The following is a 17,451-nucleotide window of genomic DNA, read 5'->3' as shown; positions in this document are numbered from 1 at the left end:
TTTTCATCTTCAAGTATAGCAGTCATATTCAGACTCAATTTGATTTAAAATAAGCAGTTATAACACAGTGTAAGTATTTCAGCATTCAGCCAAAATAAAATGGTGAAACAAGGAGCATTATCCTATGCTTTGTATTTGTTGGTGCGAAGCAAGACGAGGGTGTGCCTGGCTGGCCTGTGTGGGCCTGCCACCTCTCCCCTCCGCCCCAGGCTCCTGACTTTCCAGTGGCCCTTCTGCTCCTGGAACCTTTTGGGCAGGGCAGCAGGACACTGTGGGGTAAATCTGGAGGAACTGCAGTTACTTGCTGCCTTTCCCTCACGATTCATTAGTGAGTTGGTTTTTTTTTTTTTTTTTAATTATTTATTTATTTTTAAATTTTTACTTTTTAAATTTTTCAGTGTTCCAGAATTCATTGTTTATGCACCACACCCAGTGCTCTATGTAATGCATGCCCTCTGTAATACCCACCACCAGGCTCACCCAACCTCCCACCCCCTACCCCTCCAGAACCCTCATTGTTTTTCAGAGTCTATACTCTCGCATGGTTCGTCTTCCCCTCCGATTTCCCCCAACTCCCTTCTCCTCTCCATCTCCCCATGTCCTCCGTGTTATTCCTTATGCTCCACCAATAAGCGAAGCCATATGATAATTGACTCTCTCTGCTTGACTTATTTCACTCAGCATAATCTTCTCCAGTCCTGTCCATGTTGATACAAAAGTTGGGTATTCATCCTTTCTGATAGAGACATAATACTCTATAGTATATACAGACCACATTTTCCTTATCCATTTGTCCACCGAAGGGCATCTTGGTTCTTCCACAGTTTGGCAACTGTGGCCATTGCTGCTATGAACATTGGGGTACAGGTGGCCCTTCTTTTCACTACATCTGTTTTTTTGGGAGTAAATACCCAATAGTGCAATTGCAGGGTCATAGGGAAGCTCTGTTTTTAACTTCTCAAGGAATCTCCACACTGTTTTCCAAAGTGGCTGCACCAACTTGCATTCCCACCAACAGTGTAAGAGGGCTCCCCTTTCTCCACATCCTCTCCAACACTTGTTATTTCCTATTTTGTTAATTTTGGCCATTCTAACTGGTATAAGGTGGTATCTCAATGTGGTTTTGAACTTCTTTTTTTGTATTTTTTTTTAAGATTTTATTTATTTATTTGACAGAGAGAGATCACAAGTAGGCAGAGAGGCAGGTGGGGAAATGGGGGGTGGGAAACAGGCTCCCTGCTGAGCAGAGAGCCCTTTTGGGGCTCGATCCCAGGACCCTGAGATCATGACCTGAGCTGAGGGCAGAGGCTTAACCCACTGAACCACCCAGGTGCCCCTTCAGTGTGGTTTTGATTTGAATCTCCCTGATGGCTAGTGATGATGAACATTTTTTCCATGTGTCTCTTAGCCATTTGTATGTCTTCATTGAAGAAGTATCTGTTCATGTCTTCTGCCCATTTTTGGGGGGGGAAAAAAAAAAAGATTCATTAGTTTTGCATGTTTTAGTGAGGGCTCACATATCTCCCAAACCTCATCCATTCTGGAAAGGTGGTCACCTGTGGCTGCTCAGGCTTTCGGGAGACTCTCCCTCTGGTTCTGAAGGTCACCTCAGAAAAATAGCTGCACACAGACCTCATGGTCTTTGGGGTAAAGGTTTGCATCCAGAGGATGTCTGGGAATGAATGGCATTTATTTGGATGTATGTACTGTTTAGAAAATCAGTCTTACAGCTTATTTTGTTGTTTCAGTGGTTTAGCGTGGTCTCTGTTTATCTTATTTTGTAGGGTTCAGAATAAGCTGGAGGTGCTGAATTATACAACCATTCCCATCTACCTCCCGGAAGTCACGATTGGAGCTCACCAGAGTGACCGTCTCTTCCAGAAATTCACAAAGGTGAGATTTGGAAACCAGGTGAGCTATCTGCTATGAACCCTGCATCTGGCCCCAAGGTCACATCCCTGAAAAGGTTTTTGTTGTTTTTTGCCTATTTGTTTTAGTGAAAGAGCTTCCTTTTCATTTAAGTAATTCTCCCTTCTTCACCTCCCCATCCTGTCGCTCGTGCAGCTCCTCTCTCTGCAGGGCCGCATGCCCCAGCGTATTATCTTGATGGGGACACACTGTCTGTTGTCTAGCTCTTGTCTGCAGAGCGTACTTGGGGTGTTGCTTGACTCCTTATGGTACCTGTGTCCACAGGGAATGAAGCCGTGCATCTGTGGCGGGGGAAAGCACAGGGCTGGGGTGTGGAGCCAGGTCAGGGGAGGTGGAGCTCAGCAGGCTCCGAATGTGTTACTGGTCTTCTCTGATTTCCATACATTTTTGTGAATTGCTTGTTTTCTGAATTGTTTGTGGATAGTCATTTCAGGCAGAATTCCATGAACTTCGAGGGCACATATAAGTTGTGTAGTAAAAGCCCGCAGATGAAGGAGAGACTTCTCTGGGAGTCCTGCCGTCAGTGGAAGGCTAAGGGCACGATCCATTTCTACACCAGCCATGGGTGGGGCTTGTTACTGGCAAATGTGTGGAAGGATCACACTTAGATTAGATCACCAAGCTGAGCAGCCAGCATTTAGATAAGTTTCAGCCTTAAATATTGTTGCATTACCGTGACTCTCTGATGCTTGCAAGTTGCTTCAAGCACTAACTGGGTGTCCACAAGTATATCCCACTACATGCTATCTTACTGGAGATAACTCGGCATTTTCTTTAACAGGAGTTCTTCTGGTTGTTTTGGAAGTGATTGGATTCATTGTAGGAACGTGGGGAAGTACACAGAACTCTGAGGCCGTCCCTCAGCAGTACCCACAGATAGTGTATGTGCGCGTCTCCTTTCTGACCACTGTTAGCATGTACATGTGTGGTGCTCGGCGGGATGGTGCTATCTAGGGGCTGGGCTGGCTCCTCCCTGCTGCCGATGCCTTATTTGCACCAGTGTCCTGCTGAGCTCAGTACACAAGTGACCTCATTTTGTTCTGTGTCATCAGGACTCCCACCTCTGTCCAGGCAGCCACCATGGTGCTGTGGCTTCTTCTGTCTCCCCTGTGTCCCACGTGCAAGCATGCAAAACCCGTGGCCTGCCCTTCCGGCCTTGCCGCTGCTGTGTCTGCTGAGCCCTGGCCGGGCCCTGGGACATGGGTGCTCTGGCTTGCACGGAGCCTCTTCTCCACCATAGCCACGAGGGCATCCGCCACCGTCTCCCCGATGCAGTTTGCTAGGCTGGAGCGCGGTGCTGTGGGGGGCTTGAAAACATAAATACTCTATTACCTAGTGAGAAATTTTTGCCCTTTCAAATTTTTAAAAAATTCATCTGATTATATTAGTGTGTTGATTTACTCATGATAGGTCTTTAACGTCTCTTACTTTTGACCACCTCACTTTTAAACAAGGAAACAGTAGGCGGCATCTCAGAGACTTTGGAGTCACTGATGTGTGGGGCTGATGAGTAACTTTTCTAAGGCTCTCTCTCGTTTATGATGAGCGGCTCTGGCTTTCTGCTTGTCCCTCATGCGAGGTTTCCTCTAAATGTATTTGGTTTTTCCAAATGTAAGCAGGGGGTTTATGCAGCTGTCACCCCAAGTGGGGAGGGGGCCTCACATGAGTTGAGTGGCTGAGCTCTGCTCACTGACGGTTCAGCGGGCCTCAGGCCTTTTCATCTGGTCCTCCCACCCGCTCACTGCCTTTGTTCCATCAGTTCAGTCACTCTTTCCACTGAATGCTTTCCAAGTGTGTGCCAGGGACCGTGCTTGTCCTAGACACTGGAGGCGTGGCTGCCCTCATGGTGTGTATGTCAGAGTGCAAGGAAGCAGTAAAACAGAATGTGTCAGACGATGGCGACAGGTGCTGTGGAGAAAATTCAGTCCCCAGAAGAGGGCAGGGCAAAGCCTGGCAAGGCAGGGGCTGGATTTGAAAAGCTGGAGTCGTGCTTCCAGAGCCACCTGAAGAGCTGCGGGAGGTGAAGGGAGCAGGTGGAGTGTGGGGCAGAAAGACCCAGGCAGGGAGATGGGCAGCGACAGAGGTGAGGCATGGCATTATCAGCATAGACACAGGGAGGACGCCTCCTGGGCCAGTTGAGGGCTCTACAGGAGTGGAGGGACAATGTGTGTGATGTGCTTTGTAGTGGGAACATTCTGGTTTCTAACCCGACACTGGGTGGAATAGGGGCATGAACAGAGGCAAGGAGGCCAGTTAGGAGGCCTAATAGGAATATCAGCCAAAGGGCAGTATGAACTTGGACCAAGGTTCAAGAGATGGTCAGATGATGAGTACAAACAACAGAGTCTGTTAAAACTTCGTACTGGAAGAGAGAAGCAAGTAAGCTGTTTGCTGGATTTTGGCCTCGGCAACCAGAACTGGAGTTGGAACTAGCAGGTGTTGCAAGACATAGAGACACAGGTTTCGGAGAGGGGTGCGGAATTTGTCAGTCATGTTTGAGATGTTCGTGATAACCACGAAGAGGTTTTGATCAGGTGGTTACTTGTGCTGAGTTTGGGGTCTGCGTCCTCCTCTGCTCTGGAGGGAGCTTGTCATTCAAGGACCTGACTGGTGTCATGTGGTACACATTCTTGCACGTTCTGGCTCACTGGTGACTGCTCTTTATTTTTTCTTTTTATTTGCTATTTTTCCATCTTCTTAAGATGAATAGAGACATCATTGATTTTTGATCTTGCTCTTGAATAGACGCATTTAAGGCTAGACACATTGCCCTTCAGGTCTGTCTTGATCTCCTAAGTCTTGATGTTGGGTTTTCCTTAGTCAACTCAGAATATTTTCTAGTTTCAATCTGATTTCTGTTTTGACCAGTATGCTAATTTGAATTATACTGGATAATTTAAAAGCAGTTGGGATCTTTCTAATTATCTTTTTGTTACTGGTTTCTGGCTTAATTCTGCTCTAATCAGAAACATAATTTGTATAATTTCAATCCTTGCGTGTGATTGAGACTCAGCATTTGGTCAATTTGGTGACATTTTGTGGTCTTGGAGGAGAGCACCCCTTCCGCTTATGCTGTGTGTGGCGTCCTGCTGGAGTCTTGAGGTGACATCTGTGGGGGCGTGACTCACATCACCTTCCCCCGGGCTGGTCTGGGTCCCCATGGGTCTGCTGGGTGGAACATGTGCAAGTCCGCCACTGTTGGTGGATTGGTTCCTTCCCATGGTTCTCTGCCGTTGTGCTTTGCACATGCCAAGGCCGTGTCGTTGGGTGTGTGTGCCCTGAAGCCTCCCTCGTGGGTGGCTCTTGTCCCCAAAGTTTGCTTTCTTCACTAGCTTTGTGGCGTCTTATGCCGTCTTCTGCCGGTGGCCTTTCCACATGTCAGTGTTGCCGGCGGGCGCTGTGCTCCCTGAGATGGTTGTGCCTCGCCTTTCGTCCCATCTGCATTTTGAGACTGTCTCCCTCTTCACACTCAGTGCAGCTGCTGTTGCACTCCTGTCTCAGGAGCTCCTCCTACTCCATGTTTTGTGTGTTTCTTACCTGCTCTGTTTTTTTCCTTTCTGGCCCTCTTTTGCATTAAGGTGTTTTTTGTTTATTTTCATTCTGCTTCCTTCCTCTGTTCACTTCCTAGCTCTCATTCTCTTAGTAGTGTGTAGTAGCCAGTCAGGTAGTTAAATATCCATCCTCGATGTATTGCTGTCCACGGTGCGCTAGGTCTCTAGTTCCAGAACAGGGGTCTTGGGGCTTTCTCCTCATTTGCCCAGCTCCTGTCTTTTGTGCTGTTTTGTCATTTGTATCACTTCTCCAAGCACTGTGGGCCCTAGAGACAACAGTGTTCATCGTTGTCTGTGGTCCATGCCCCTGCAGCTTTGCCCCAGGCTCCCCTGCGCCCTGTCCCCTTCGCTCTCCATGCTCTCACTCTACAGCCTGAAGAATCCTGGCTGACAAAAAATAAGAATTCTTAAGTTTAAAAATGGTCTCTAGGATCCTTGTTTTATCTGTTTTTTTTTATTTTGGAATGCTTCAAATTTACAGACTGAACGAGAGTAGAACATACCATCTGCCGAGCCATTGTGAGCTCTCCAGATGCCCTCTTAGCCACAGGCAGTGCAGAGGTGGTTCTCAGTGGGCCCCTGCAGCAGCCCCACCTGGCCCTGTGGGGACGTAGGCTCTCAGGCCCCATGCCAGTTCTCCGGCACAGACCTCCTAGGGATGGGGCCCAGAATCTGGTTTAAGGAGAGAACTGTGGCTTTAAGGCATTCTCTTCCCACCCACAGCACAGCTGTCAAGGCCAGGAAGTATTCCTATGTTCCTACCTCTAATCTATAGACCCTTCGAGGTCCCCCACCGTCCCAGAGCTGCTCTGGAGAGCAGGAAGACCAGATGTAGGAGAGCGGCCTGCGTGTGGCTGGTCTCTGAGCCTGACCTGTCCCTCCGGCTTTCCTTGGCACTTCGGAGGAGGACAGGACAGGCTGTGTTCAAATGGCCCTCCGTTTGGTGGTGTTTGCTGTTTGCCGGGACCAGGCTTCAGATGCCTGCCTTTCTGAATCTCCTGGAATCCAGCGTGTCAGCTCAGCCCAGGGCATCTGTGGGCCTGTGCTCAGACTGTGCTGACTCTGATCACTTGGCAGAGGGGCTGTCTTCACTGGCAGTTGCTCTTTTAGTCCTTGTAATGTAGCAATATTTCAGGTGTGGGGAGGACTGTCCATCTCCTCAGTGGGCTTGCACTCAGTGGCTCGGATATTAATGTAACGGTCGCCAGACTTTGCCTTCCTAGCTCTGTCACTGCCCCCCCAGTGCTGTTTCTTACCCCACTGGAAGCCAGTGCTTTCTCTCCTCCCTGCACGTTCACTTACTTGGCCGTGTGGCCATGGACCCCCAGGCTCCTATCCTTCACCCACACGCCTGTATTTACCTCTGCCTCTCGTGGGCCAGCAACTCCAAGCTCATGGCAGTCCTTCAGTCCCGGGGTGGCACGATAGGGTCTGGCCTCCTTGTCCCCGACTCGTAGGCTTCTCATATGGTGAGGGGCCTGGCATCCATGGCCTTGGGGTACGTGCTTCCTGGGGTAGCTGACACGTGACCCGTTTCACACCACGCTCATATGTCTCAGTGAACATGTGTGTCCCGCACATGCGTCTGTACTTTTGTCTCTGCTTGGGTTCCTAATGTTCTTTGGCTAACATTTGTCCCAGTTTCGGAAGACTTACTAGGACCTCTTGCTAGGTGTGCCCTGCACCCCTCTCCGAGTACTCCCATTCTTGGGCCCCAGTCAGCCATGGGGACCTTCGAGCACATTCTGTGCCCCAATGCTCTTCTGTTGTTTCCATCCTGTTTCTCCATGACCCTCAGCCGGGCATGTTCTTCTTGTGGGGCTTCCAAGGTGCTCATCTTCCCAGCTCTTTCTCATTGGCTCCTAGACCTGCCGGTCCTTGTTTCCATGTTTAATTGTAATCCTAGTCCTGTTTGTTTCTAGAATTTCCATTTTTTATTATGTCAGGTGACCTGCTGAAATTATTTTGTCCCCTCATTACTTGAACACACTCATCACAAAGTTACCTCTTTTCGATCCATTTAAATTGCCCGGCTCTCTCCCAGTCCTTCCATGGTTGATCATTCAGTCCTGTTTTCCTGTGTGCTTTCTTTTTCTTTCCTTTAAGCGCCAGTTACCGTAAAGATAGCTGGACACTCTGGATGGCATTTTCTTACCTTGAGAGGAGGCAGGTGCTGTCTCTGGCAGGCATGAACTTCCAGCGGGTCACCGGAGCCCATCCACAGACCCAGCACCAGATGCCCAGTGTAGGATTGTGAGGCCTGCTTTACTTGCCCTTTGCCCTTCCTGAGGAGGGCACGCTCAGTGGGGCTTGCTGTGCAATGGGTTCTGACCTTTCCTTCTGTCTCTGCCGACCCCTCCCCTGCGGCTTCTTGGGCTCGCAGCTACCCCTGCGGGGGTAGGCAGGCCCTGGGGAGGCATTTTTGCAGGCACACTAGCAGCTTGCCTCTTCTGCTTTCCTCCTGGGGACCTGGAACCTCCCTGCCTTCTTGCCTTTGCGCAGATGTTTTCCCCGTCGCTCCTGGTGGCTCAGGAGGGACGTTGTTGTCTGCACCGGTCCCCCAGAAGCTGAGTATGTTAGCCATTTGAATCACAGACATGCTGGGGGAATTTGGCAGTTTTAGAACAGTGTTAGATTTGCAGGACTTTTTTTTGCAGCGTTAGATTTGCAGCACTTTTAGAACAGTGTTAGATTTGCAGGAAAGTTGTGCAGCTGCTGGAGTGTTCTCATGTGCCCCACACCCCACTTCCCTTGCTGACGTCTTACGTGGGTGTGATATACTGTAGCAGGGGACAGACCGGCGTCTGTGCAGTACTGTTCACTGAGTCCATACCATGTTTGATGTCCTGAGTCTCCCTAGTGCTCTGTTTCTGTTCCAGGACCCCATCCAGGGGCTATCCATGGACCATCCAGGAACCACATGACACTGAGTTGTCACGTCTCCAGAAACTCCATTTGGCCATGACTATCTCATTTCCTTGTGTTTGGTCCTTAGGATAGTTGTAAGGAAGATGGTCAGGATTTTATAGACTGTTCCTCAGGTGGGGTTTGTCTGATGTTTTTCTCAGGATTAGCCCAGGTTTGTGTTTGCCAAGAGGTGAAGCTCTGTTCCCACCACATCGCGGGCCACACACACACACACACCACGTCCCTGCTTGTGTCGGCCTTGACGCCCTGGCTGCAGCCATGTAGGTGCCGTTCCCTTTGCAGGAAGTGACCATGCACTCCATAGGCTTTGCAGGTGCCCGCTGAGTGAGAATTGTGTGAACCTTTAGAAGAGTGCCAGTGTTTTTAAAGGAAACTCAGTTACTTGATATTTAAAAATAAAAAAAAAGGTAAATTGGAATTAGATAGAATGTAAATCGTAGTGACCAATTGTCCTCATTCACAGAGTATTCTGTTTGGATGTCCGTTGTTACCAAGTGTCCCCCAGAGAGCCTGTAGTGGGAGGTGTAGGGATGAGTGATGAAGGCTTTGTGTCGATCTCACATGCAGCTGTTGGGGAGACCTGGGGAGATCTGCTCCCAGAAAGGGGTCCCTGGCCAGGCTGCAGAGCTTTCATCTAGAGATGCTCGAGGGAGCAACGGGCATAGGTGGCCTGCCTCCGAGACACCGGATGCACTCGTGGGTTTGCTGCTGGGAGACAAGTGAGCAGCGTGGGGATGTTTCAAAGAATTGTTTCTGCAAGAGGAGGAATTGTTTGATGCTGGAGCAGAGCACATTCTCTGGCTACTTGTTTCCTGGAACGCGTGGGGTGGTGGGTGCCCTTTTGACAGAGACCCTTGGAAGATGACTTTCCTGCTAGGCTGTTATTCATTTTCTAGGGGAAAAAAAGTGTTTTTAATGTTGAAAATGTGTTTTAGCCACGCTCCACCAACAGCATGAGAAGTTTCTGTAAACCTGGCACATTTAATAAAGGTAATGAAATTACTACAGTTGCACCTCATGATTTCACGAGGAACTTAAAATGTATCTGCAGCATGCTTGTGGAGACACTGGGAAGCAGGAGGGTGGGCTCTGCATGGGGTAATACATCCATTACTTATGATGCATATTTTATGGTGGATCCTGAACTTGCTGGTACTTGCGGTTAGGAGTTACTGGATGGCTCTTCTGAAGTGCCATCTTGGAAGCGGGAGCAGAGCGTGGACCTTTTGTTTTTAATTAAACGTCACAGTCTCCCTTTCTCTTCTAGGATCTTTCTGCTCCTTCTGTCTTTGCTATTTTGGGTCGGGGTATAAATTTGTTTTTTACTTATACCAGCACTTTTTTACTCTTGTGGATGGGATATTAATTTCTTGTTTTCAATAGCTTCTCTTTCTTTAAGCATCTCAAATACAGTTTTTTCTCTTCTTTGTCTGGTAATACCAGGTTTGGAGGATCATCCAGACTTTATCATTTATCGTTTCCTCTGATCTTACCTATAGGGGTGGTTTTTTCCCTTCTGTGTTTTGGAAACTGTGACACTAAGTTCATGCCTTGTGGACCTCTATCCATGGACACGTAATGAGAGTCCCTCCTAAATACAGGATCCCCAGTTAAATTTGAATTTGAAGAAATGACGATGCTCTTTTGGGGTGAGTGTGTCCCAGACGTTTCAGGAACTGGGGCATCTGACGCTGTTCACTAGCTCTGGCTGTCCTGATCCTGTAAGGACTGATTGCTGCTGCCAGCCCCCAGACTCAGGACCAGCAGGGGCTCCAGGCCCCTGAGGTAGTGCAGCTGGAACCCTCAGACCCGTGTGAGGACAGATTGTGGCTGTAAATTCCCCAGATGGCAGCGGAGGTCTCTGCAGGGCCCGGGCTCTCTCCTGTTCTGCCTTCCACGGGGGCTGCTACCCTCCAGAGCTGTGCTTCAGTAAGGACTCCCCTCCCTGGGCCCCACCTCACCCTGACGGCAGCTCTGCCTTCTGGCTCTTCTCATGTCCCCAGGGCCACTGAGGCTTCAGCTTGCCACGCTGGTTTTCACCCTGCTCTTCATTTCTAACCTTTGTGATTTCTTGCAGAGCTCAGCAATGCATTTAAAAGCATTTCTAGATGTTTTATATCAAGAGCTCTTTCAGGGCTCTGGGGCTGTTGTTTGTCTGGAAACAGAAAGCCACTGTGATGTTCTCCATGCTCTGCAAGCTGGTTTGGGTGCTGGGTCTGCCTGTAGCCGCATTAGTGAGGGTCTGAGTTGGAAGCTCTGTCTCTCTGGGCTCAACAGGTGTTTGCTTGGTGAGCCCCTGGGACAGAGAATTCATTAAATCTCCGACTCTCAAGGCAAGAAAGGAGAGCTGACTGATGAAAGACTTTCTGTCACCTGTTAGCATCAGAGAGTCCTGTCTAGAAGACATATTCTCAGACGTTGTGTGGGCACTAAATTATTTCCGGGAGTGACAGTCTACCCTGAACACTTGCTGGTAACTTAACACTGCTGCCACCCCACAGAACTGTCACCTCCCCATTTTGCATTTACTCCCCTGTCCCTTGGCAAGTCTGTTGTTCCAGGCACTGTTGTCAGCATCAGGGCCACATTGGGGACTAAAACAGTGTTGTTCTCAAGGAGCTTGCATCCTGGTTGGGGAAGGAGGTCTGGCCAATAAGCTTACACGTAACAGGGCATTCAAGTGGGATGGGGCAGGAATAAGTTGATCTTGGGCAGAGGTGTGCTACAGAGAGGGGTGACCGAGCCGCACCTCCGGGCAGGGCTTTGGAGGTGGAGGCAGGCTGGGCCTGCTGTGGTGAAATGGGGGTGTGGGGGTGTAGGCAGGGCTGGAGGTGAACGTGGAAGTTAGCAGGGCATGATTGGGGATGGGGGCTGTAGGCAATGCTGTGAAGCCTGGGGTGACATTTTCGTGAGACTGTAAGCCAGTGTGCTGTTTTGAGAGTGATCGGGTCTGAATTATGTGCAGAGATTATGTGCTTGCCATGTTGGGTTCTAGGGTGGGGGCAGAGAAGCGGGGGGTGTTTGGGGAGTCTTGGTGAGAGACAAGGGGGACATGGCTGTGACTCCCGGGGTGAGCTACATTCTGTTACCCGAGAGGCCCTGTTTGCAATGATGGGCTTGCCCTTTCCCAGGAGTTGGATCTGTTCATATGTGTCAGGTTTATAGCTAAATAAGCTATTGTGGAAGGGTTCCAACAGGGGGGTGCTTGAGGGAGGGATGCAGTGCGGGGGTGGGTGTGCTGTTTGTCTCCCTACTTTCCTTCTAACCCTGGGGTGGGTGCGATGCTGGGAGCAAGTGCAGGCATACTAGGACCTGTCCCCTGAAGTGGCTGGATCATGAGGGGCGAGTTGAGCTGATGGGTCACAGGGTTTGTGAGAGCAGAAGCTGTTTGTCAGAACGGTGACTTTGTTCATGGGGCCACAGGCACGCTTAGTCGTGGACACCTGTTAGCCTGATGCTCACTGAATTTGCTGATGAACTGGATGAACCCAGAAAGGGTGGCTCACTGGAGCTCTTTCCAGGGGACAGCCTGTCACCCCAGATGCCTGTGTGCCCTGTCTGCACACTGGAGTGGTGCTGTGGTCCAACCCGCGTGTCAGCCACATCCTCCTTGTCAGGGGCACTCGTGGCAGCAGCTGTCCCAAGCTTGAAGAGCATGAGGACTGCTGGAAACACAGGGTACCCCCCAGCCTTTTACAGTTGCTCCCTTACTGGGAGGATTGCAGCCTGGGCCTCCTTGTCAGACTCAGACTTCAATGTTTTCATGACACTTAAGTAGATTCTGCAGTGACAGTGACAGGTGCCATTGGCAGAGCTGTGACCCATTCCATGCAGAGGACCTGCCTCTTCCTCCCCAGATAGTGTGCTGACCTGGGGCCTGGGAAAGTGGGATGCCACCCCCGCACTGCTCCCCACCTCCACTGCTCCTCCTTCCACCGCTGCTCTCCCCTCCTCCCTGCCCCCACTCCCTGCCCCCGCTACCCCCAACCAACCCCTGTACCCCACCCTCACATGTACCCCTGTCACTGCTACCAGCGGGGCAGGGCAGGCTGCTGGACCTCAGGAGGAGAGTTTGGATAGAAGGGTAGAAGTAGGCTTTCCCATATTTTGTTGGCATGTTGTTTTATTTCTAAAGGTTGAGACAGGCTCAGTCTATTGCTGGGCTAAGGAGCGAGAATATGTAGGGAGGGAGGGAGAGGGCACAGTGCAGCCGGAGGTTGCAGAGGTGCGAAAGGGATCCTGGCTTGCAGGCAAGTATGGCTGCTCCTGGAAGACTCGGAGGACTTGGACAGTCTTTCCACAGAGCCCGCCCCGCTTCTGCGGGAGGAGCCACCCTGAGGGAGAGTGGAGCTCTGCTCCATAGCACCCAGGCAGACCGGCTCTTGTTGCACCAGAGACACGGCTGCGGGAGGGCCGGTTGGCCAGCGAGAGAAGCTACCTGTGGGGAGGTGTGGGGCTTAGCATGCTCAGGTCAGTGCGGGGCATGCACACCAGCCTGTACGCAGGCTGCTGCCTCAAAAGCCTCATGTTCCTGAGTTAACCTCGCTGGAGCCCCTTCCAGCCCAGGCTCAGAGGGTAGAGTGTAAGTGTTAGACTTCCTGCATTTACGTTTGCATAAGAGAAAGGTTTTTGTGTGTAGCATGGTGTCCACAGGTGCTTTGATGGCTAACGAGTCTGGGGGCAGGAGTAGAGGTTCCCAGAAGAGGTCTGGACAGGTCAAACTCTGTAGCTACGGAATGTTCCTGGTGTTACATTTGCATGGTAGTGGTGTGTCTCTGTAGATCCTGTTGCCTTTGTGGCTTCTCTTGGAAGCCAATCAGTGGGGATGATGGGAGGCCAGTGCTCACCCACACACACAGTGGCAATGTAGGCTGTGGAGGTGAGCCCTCATGGACTCTGGACCCCTGCCCCTTAGCTGGCCTGCCTCAGTGGGTCCAGAGGGTCAGCCTGAAGGAAAGCCGGCTTTGGTGGCCCAAAGCCAGGGACCCCGCTGCTGTGTCCGGCTGCCTGGCTAGGGTCCCCCAGCTGGAGCCTCGCTGCCTGCCTTAGCTGAGGGACACCCTTGGGGTGAAGATTCCACGTCCTCCCGTGGCTGGGCAGGCTCCATGGCACCGGGGCCCAAATCTGGGTGGCGTGCGTCCAGGTCACGGGGTTCAAGTGGCTCATTTTGCTTCCTGCAACGTTGTGATTTTTACTTCTGCTTGTCCTTGTAGGATTTGAGCTACCATTTGTCCTGGGGCACAGCAGTCTTGTACCTCAGAAGTGGCCTGTGTCTTGGGAGCCGATGGGCTAAGGGTTCGGCTCTGTGTTTCCTTTTTGCTCTGATGACCTGGAGTCAGGGGCTCAGTTTCAGGCTCTGCACCAAGGATGGAGTTTGTCACTGCAGAACTGCCTCTTCCTTGGAGCTATCCTCTGCCAGTGTCAGCTGGTGCCCTTTCACTGCACAGCCCACCCAGACACCATGCAGAGGATGCGGGGACGGACCCGGTCCCTGTGCCCCACAGGCTTGCTGACCACTGGGCACCACACGCATGAGCATAGCACATGGTGTAGTTCCTGGGCTCATGGTGGGGGTTCAAGTGTCAGGTGTCAAGAATCTCAAGATTATAAGGATGATGGTTTGCCAAGTAGACGAGGGCCCTCCCCAATTTGGGGGGAGAAGGAACAGCTTTGTGAAGGCTAGAGGCAGGGTGATGGGTCATGTATTATGTGAAATAAAAAGAGGTAGAAAGGACTTTTATCAGTTCAAAATTGAAGGTGGTCTGTGGGCTTTATTTGGGATTACTCATTGACTACAAGAAGCTCTCTGCTGTGAATTTCAGAGCTAGGGAGACAGTGGGGCTCGGAGGTTGGTTAGCTCAGGGCAGCTCCCTAATGTGGGAAGATGTGGAGGACAGAAGTTCAGGGTGATGGTTCAGAAGATGCTGTCCTGGCTGGCTAATGCATTCTGGTAGCAAGTGGCAGGTATGCAACATGGGCCAGATTCTTGTAGGGCCTTGATGCCCTCGTGCTTATTGGCAGTAAGAAGAAGAGGCCTTCTAGAAGGCTGGCTAGGATGAAGGTGGGGTGTATGGGTCAAGGGGACCTGGGGCAGGGGTGAGAGTAGAGAGGCCGGCCTGACTGGGAAGCCATGCACAAGGACAGCTAATTTTGAGTAGCTGCGTTCGGCCCCTAGCTGCTGTCTGGGAGGGCAGGTTGTTACTCTTCCCAAGTGTGAATGGGCCGCAGAGAGGCTGTCTGAGACGGAGGCTGGAAGGTTTCCTGCAGGGCACAGACCGGGCTCCATCCCGTCACACTGAGTCCCTGTGCACAGCAGGCTGGGGGAATGCTGGGGAGGATGCCATGCACAGCTGAGCTTGGGGTCCCTGGGTTGGGGGGGGGGTGTTGTGAGCATTTCCTGGTTGGCTGTATTGGTGGCCTAGGGGTGCAGACTAGTGAAGACAGACCTGTTGAGAACAGAAAGTTGCTAAGATTCCATATGAATAGGAATTTTAAATTTTGGTTTTGTGTTGTTGATCCTCTGACGCGGGTGTTAGTTCAGCTCTCTCATTGCTCTGGCTGGAGTCAGGGTGGTTTTCGGGCACCCATCCCATCATACTCCAGGTGACTGCCTGGGCAGTCTCAGTTTTCTCCCGAGGTGATGTATGCAGAGGGACATGAGTGTCTGGAGTCTGAGTTTATTTATCCATATATTTCCCGTTCATTCAGCCCCCATTCTGTTGTTGGCACAACCTGTGAACACTCATGTGAGTGCCGATGTATGCATAGCAGGCTACTGATTTTTTAAAGTCATTTTTCAAACCCTATACTGGGTTACTTCTTATTTCTGTGCAGTCCTTCCTTGGGGCAGAAAAGCTGTGAATTGGTTTCCGCTTTACTGGTTCGGTGTCTTTTCAATTTAGGGAGGCCAGATGCTATTAAGATACGGAGCTCCCTCCACAAATCTGATCATGTCCGAGACAGTTGCCAGGACGACAGAGTCTTCTGCTTTCTCTCCTGCTATTTTTATTTCTTTACTATCTCAAGTTGTTTTTGTCTCAGTCCCAAGTTAGCATTGTCTAGAAGAGTGGGACTTTGTCTCTGGACTATGTCAACACCGTGCGGTCTTGCCTCCGCGGGGCTTTCTTGGGTAAGGCCACACTCGCAGTAATGGGAGAGCCTTGGAGTCGTTGGCCTCAGCGAGCTGACGGAGAAAGCTTACTAGACTCTGCTCGACACTTGGGCCTCAGAACTTAGCTTGGTACCTGGTTTTTGTGTTAAACTGCAGATTCTCTGTTTAGAAATTGTTCCGCTGAGTGAGAGTGAGTGCATGGTGTCTCCAGTTGCCCCTTGCTTGCAGGCTGGAGGACACGCTAACGCGGGGCTGATACGCCTTGTCCATCCGCATGCCCCGGGGCTTAGGTTCCCGCATGTGGAAGATGACCTGCGTCCCTGGGGCAGGGCAGTTCGTGTCAGACATGAACTTCTCACCGGTGCTTCAGGTTGAGTGTGATTGCAGATGACCACATGCTCTCTGGGCTCTGCTGGCGCCGGGTCACAGGGTGACGTCCTCGCATACAGCCTGGCAGACCACAGGTGCCCGGATGTTGCCGTGTGTGCCCTCTGTTCTGCTGTTGGAGAATTTCTAGCAAGAATATTGTTTTCAGGTCTTTAAACAGGAGTTTGAGTCAGAGCTTTCCCACTCACAGCTAACATGAGTCATGCAAAGTGCATGGTGCTGTGATACTTAGGGCAGCGGGTTTGGCAGCTAAATACGGATGTGTTTGTAACAGGCTGTGGTGTTTGTGCTAAAAATAGAAGACACTTATTCTTAAAGAGATGGCTTCTGAAAATTGTCTTTGGTAAAATAAGATTTTAGGGGATTGATTTCAGTGTTTTTAGGCTGAATTTATGCTTAGCAATAAAGAAAAATTGGGGACGTTGTATATCAAAGAAGTCACTTTACTAAATAATTTCCATAACGTTCTTCTTTAAAATTAATAAAACATTTTTATTCTTGGAGCTCATTAGCATTTATATGTAATAATTGATAACAGAAGTTGGAACATTGAAATCCCCAAGTCACTGCAGACTTTCTTAGCCGTTTGAGCTCCTCAGAGTGTCTAGAAAAAGCAGAATCCATCATACCTCTTACAGCCCACTTCCCATCCCAGGCAGGGCTTCATCTGATCCTTTTTAAAAAATTATCCTTTTTACAGTCCCACAACGAAGGACCTGGTGCCAATATTAACACATCTAGTTTAGCTCTCTGGGAGGACTCAGCTGAGGAGCTGTGAGCATCTGTGAGCGCCCCTGACACGCCTGCCTAGAGCCAGAAGTTCCCCAACAGGACTTGCAGTAAACCTGAAAGGGGGTGGAGAAACCCTGAGAACACACCCCACCCCTAGGCCAACGTAGATAGGGGCCGGGCGCTGATGCATGCCCAGGCCTGGCACAGCTAGAAACCGGAGCAGCAGAGCTCCACCCATACCGAATGGAGGGCGAACAGAGCACTGGAGGGAGGGAATGGAATTCAGTAAAAACGAAGGCAGCACACGGGTGAGACAGACAAAGCTGTTGCATCATTTCCCAAAGTTAGCGCATGCTAGGAGTTGCAGTTTAACTTAATGGATTCTTACACGGGTCGTGGAAGATATTCCTGGACTTGAGACTTGAGGGTCCAGCCTGCCGCCTGCAGTCAGGTGGCTTGGGCAGGTCACTTGACGGCTTTCTGAGGAGAGATGGCACCCACCTGCCCCTAATGGCATCAGAGTGCGTGAGACAGTGCTGGTTTTGGAATTCAGTGACTGCCTGCTTGCATCAAGCAGGTGAGTGACTGCCCTGGACACCAAGAGGAGAGACAGGGGAAGAGAGGACACAGTCACCCTGTCTGCGTCAGGTTGCTCCTGGAGGAAGGGGCAGGAGCTGGGCAAGAAGAGCTAGTTGTGGGAAAGGACGAAGACAAGGCAGAGGCCGGGATAGCCGGTCACCTGCTTGCTCATGGAGGGCCACTTGGGAATGCCTGAGAACCCAACACTCACCGGATCAGGACGTGCGTGTGCCA

At 50.7% G+C, this 17,451-nt stretch overlaps 1 protein-coding gene across 1 annotated transcript in view; it reads left to right on the top strand.

Moving 5' to 3' along the window:
- The window catches only part of NDUFA10 (NADH:ubiquinone oxidoreductase subunit A10), a 50,805-nt gene that overhangs the window by 24,662 nt on the left and 8,692 nt on the right, over window positions 1-17,451 (top strand). Inside the window, exon 9 of the mRNA XM_044241970.1 lies at window positions 1,785-1,893. Within this exon, the coding sequence (XP_044097905.1) occupies window positions 1,785-1,893 (109 nt within the window). The remainder of the gene's footprint in view (window positions 1-1,784; window positions 1,894-17,451) is intronic.

The sequence above is a fragment of the Neovison vison genome, chromosome 3 (genome assembly GCF_020171115.1).
Source record: "Neovison vison isolate M4711 chromosome 3, ASM_NN_V1, whole genome shotgun sequence".
In the NCBI taxonomy this organism is placed as follows: Eukaryota; Metazoa; Chordata; class Mammalia; order Carnivora; family Mustelidae; genus Neogale; species Neogale vison.
The sequence above is the reverse complement of the archived record's forward strand: the minus strand, read 5'-3'. Positions and strand labels throughout refer to the sequence as shown.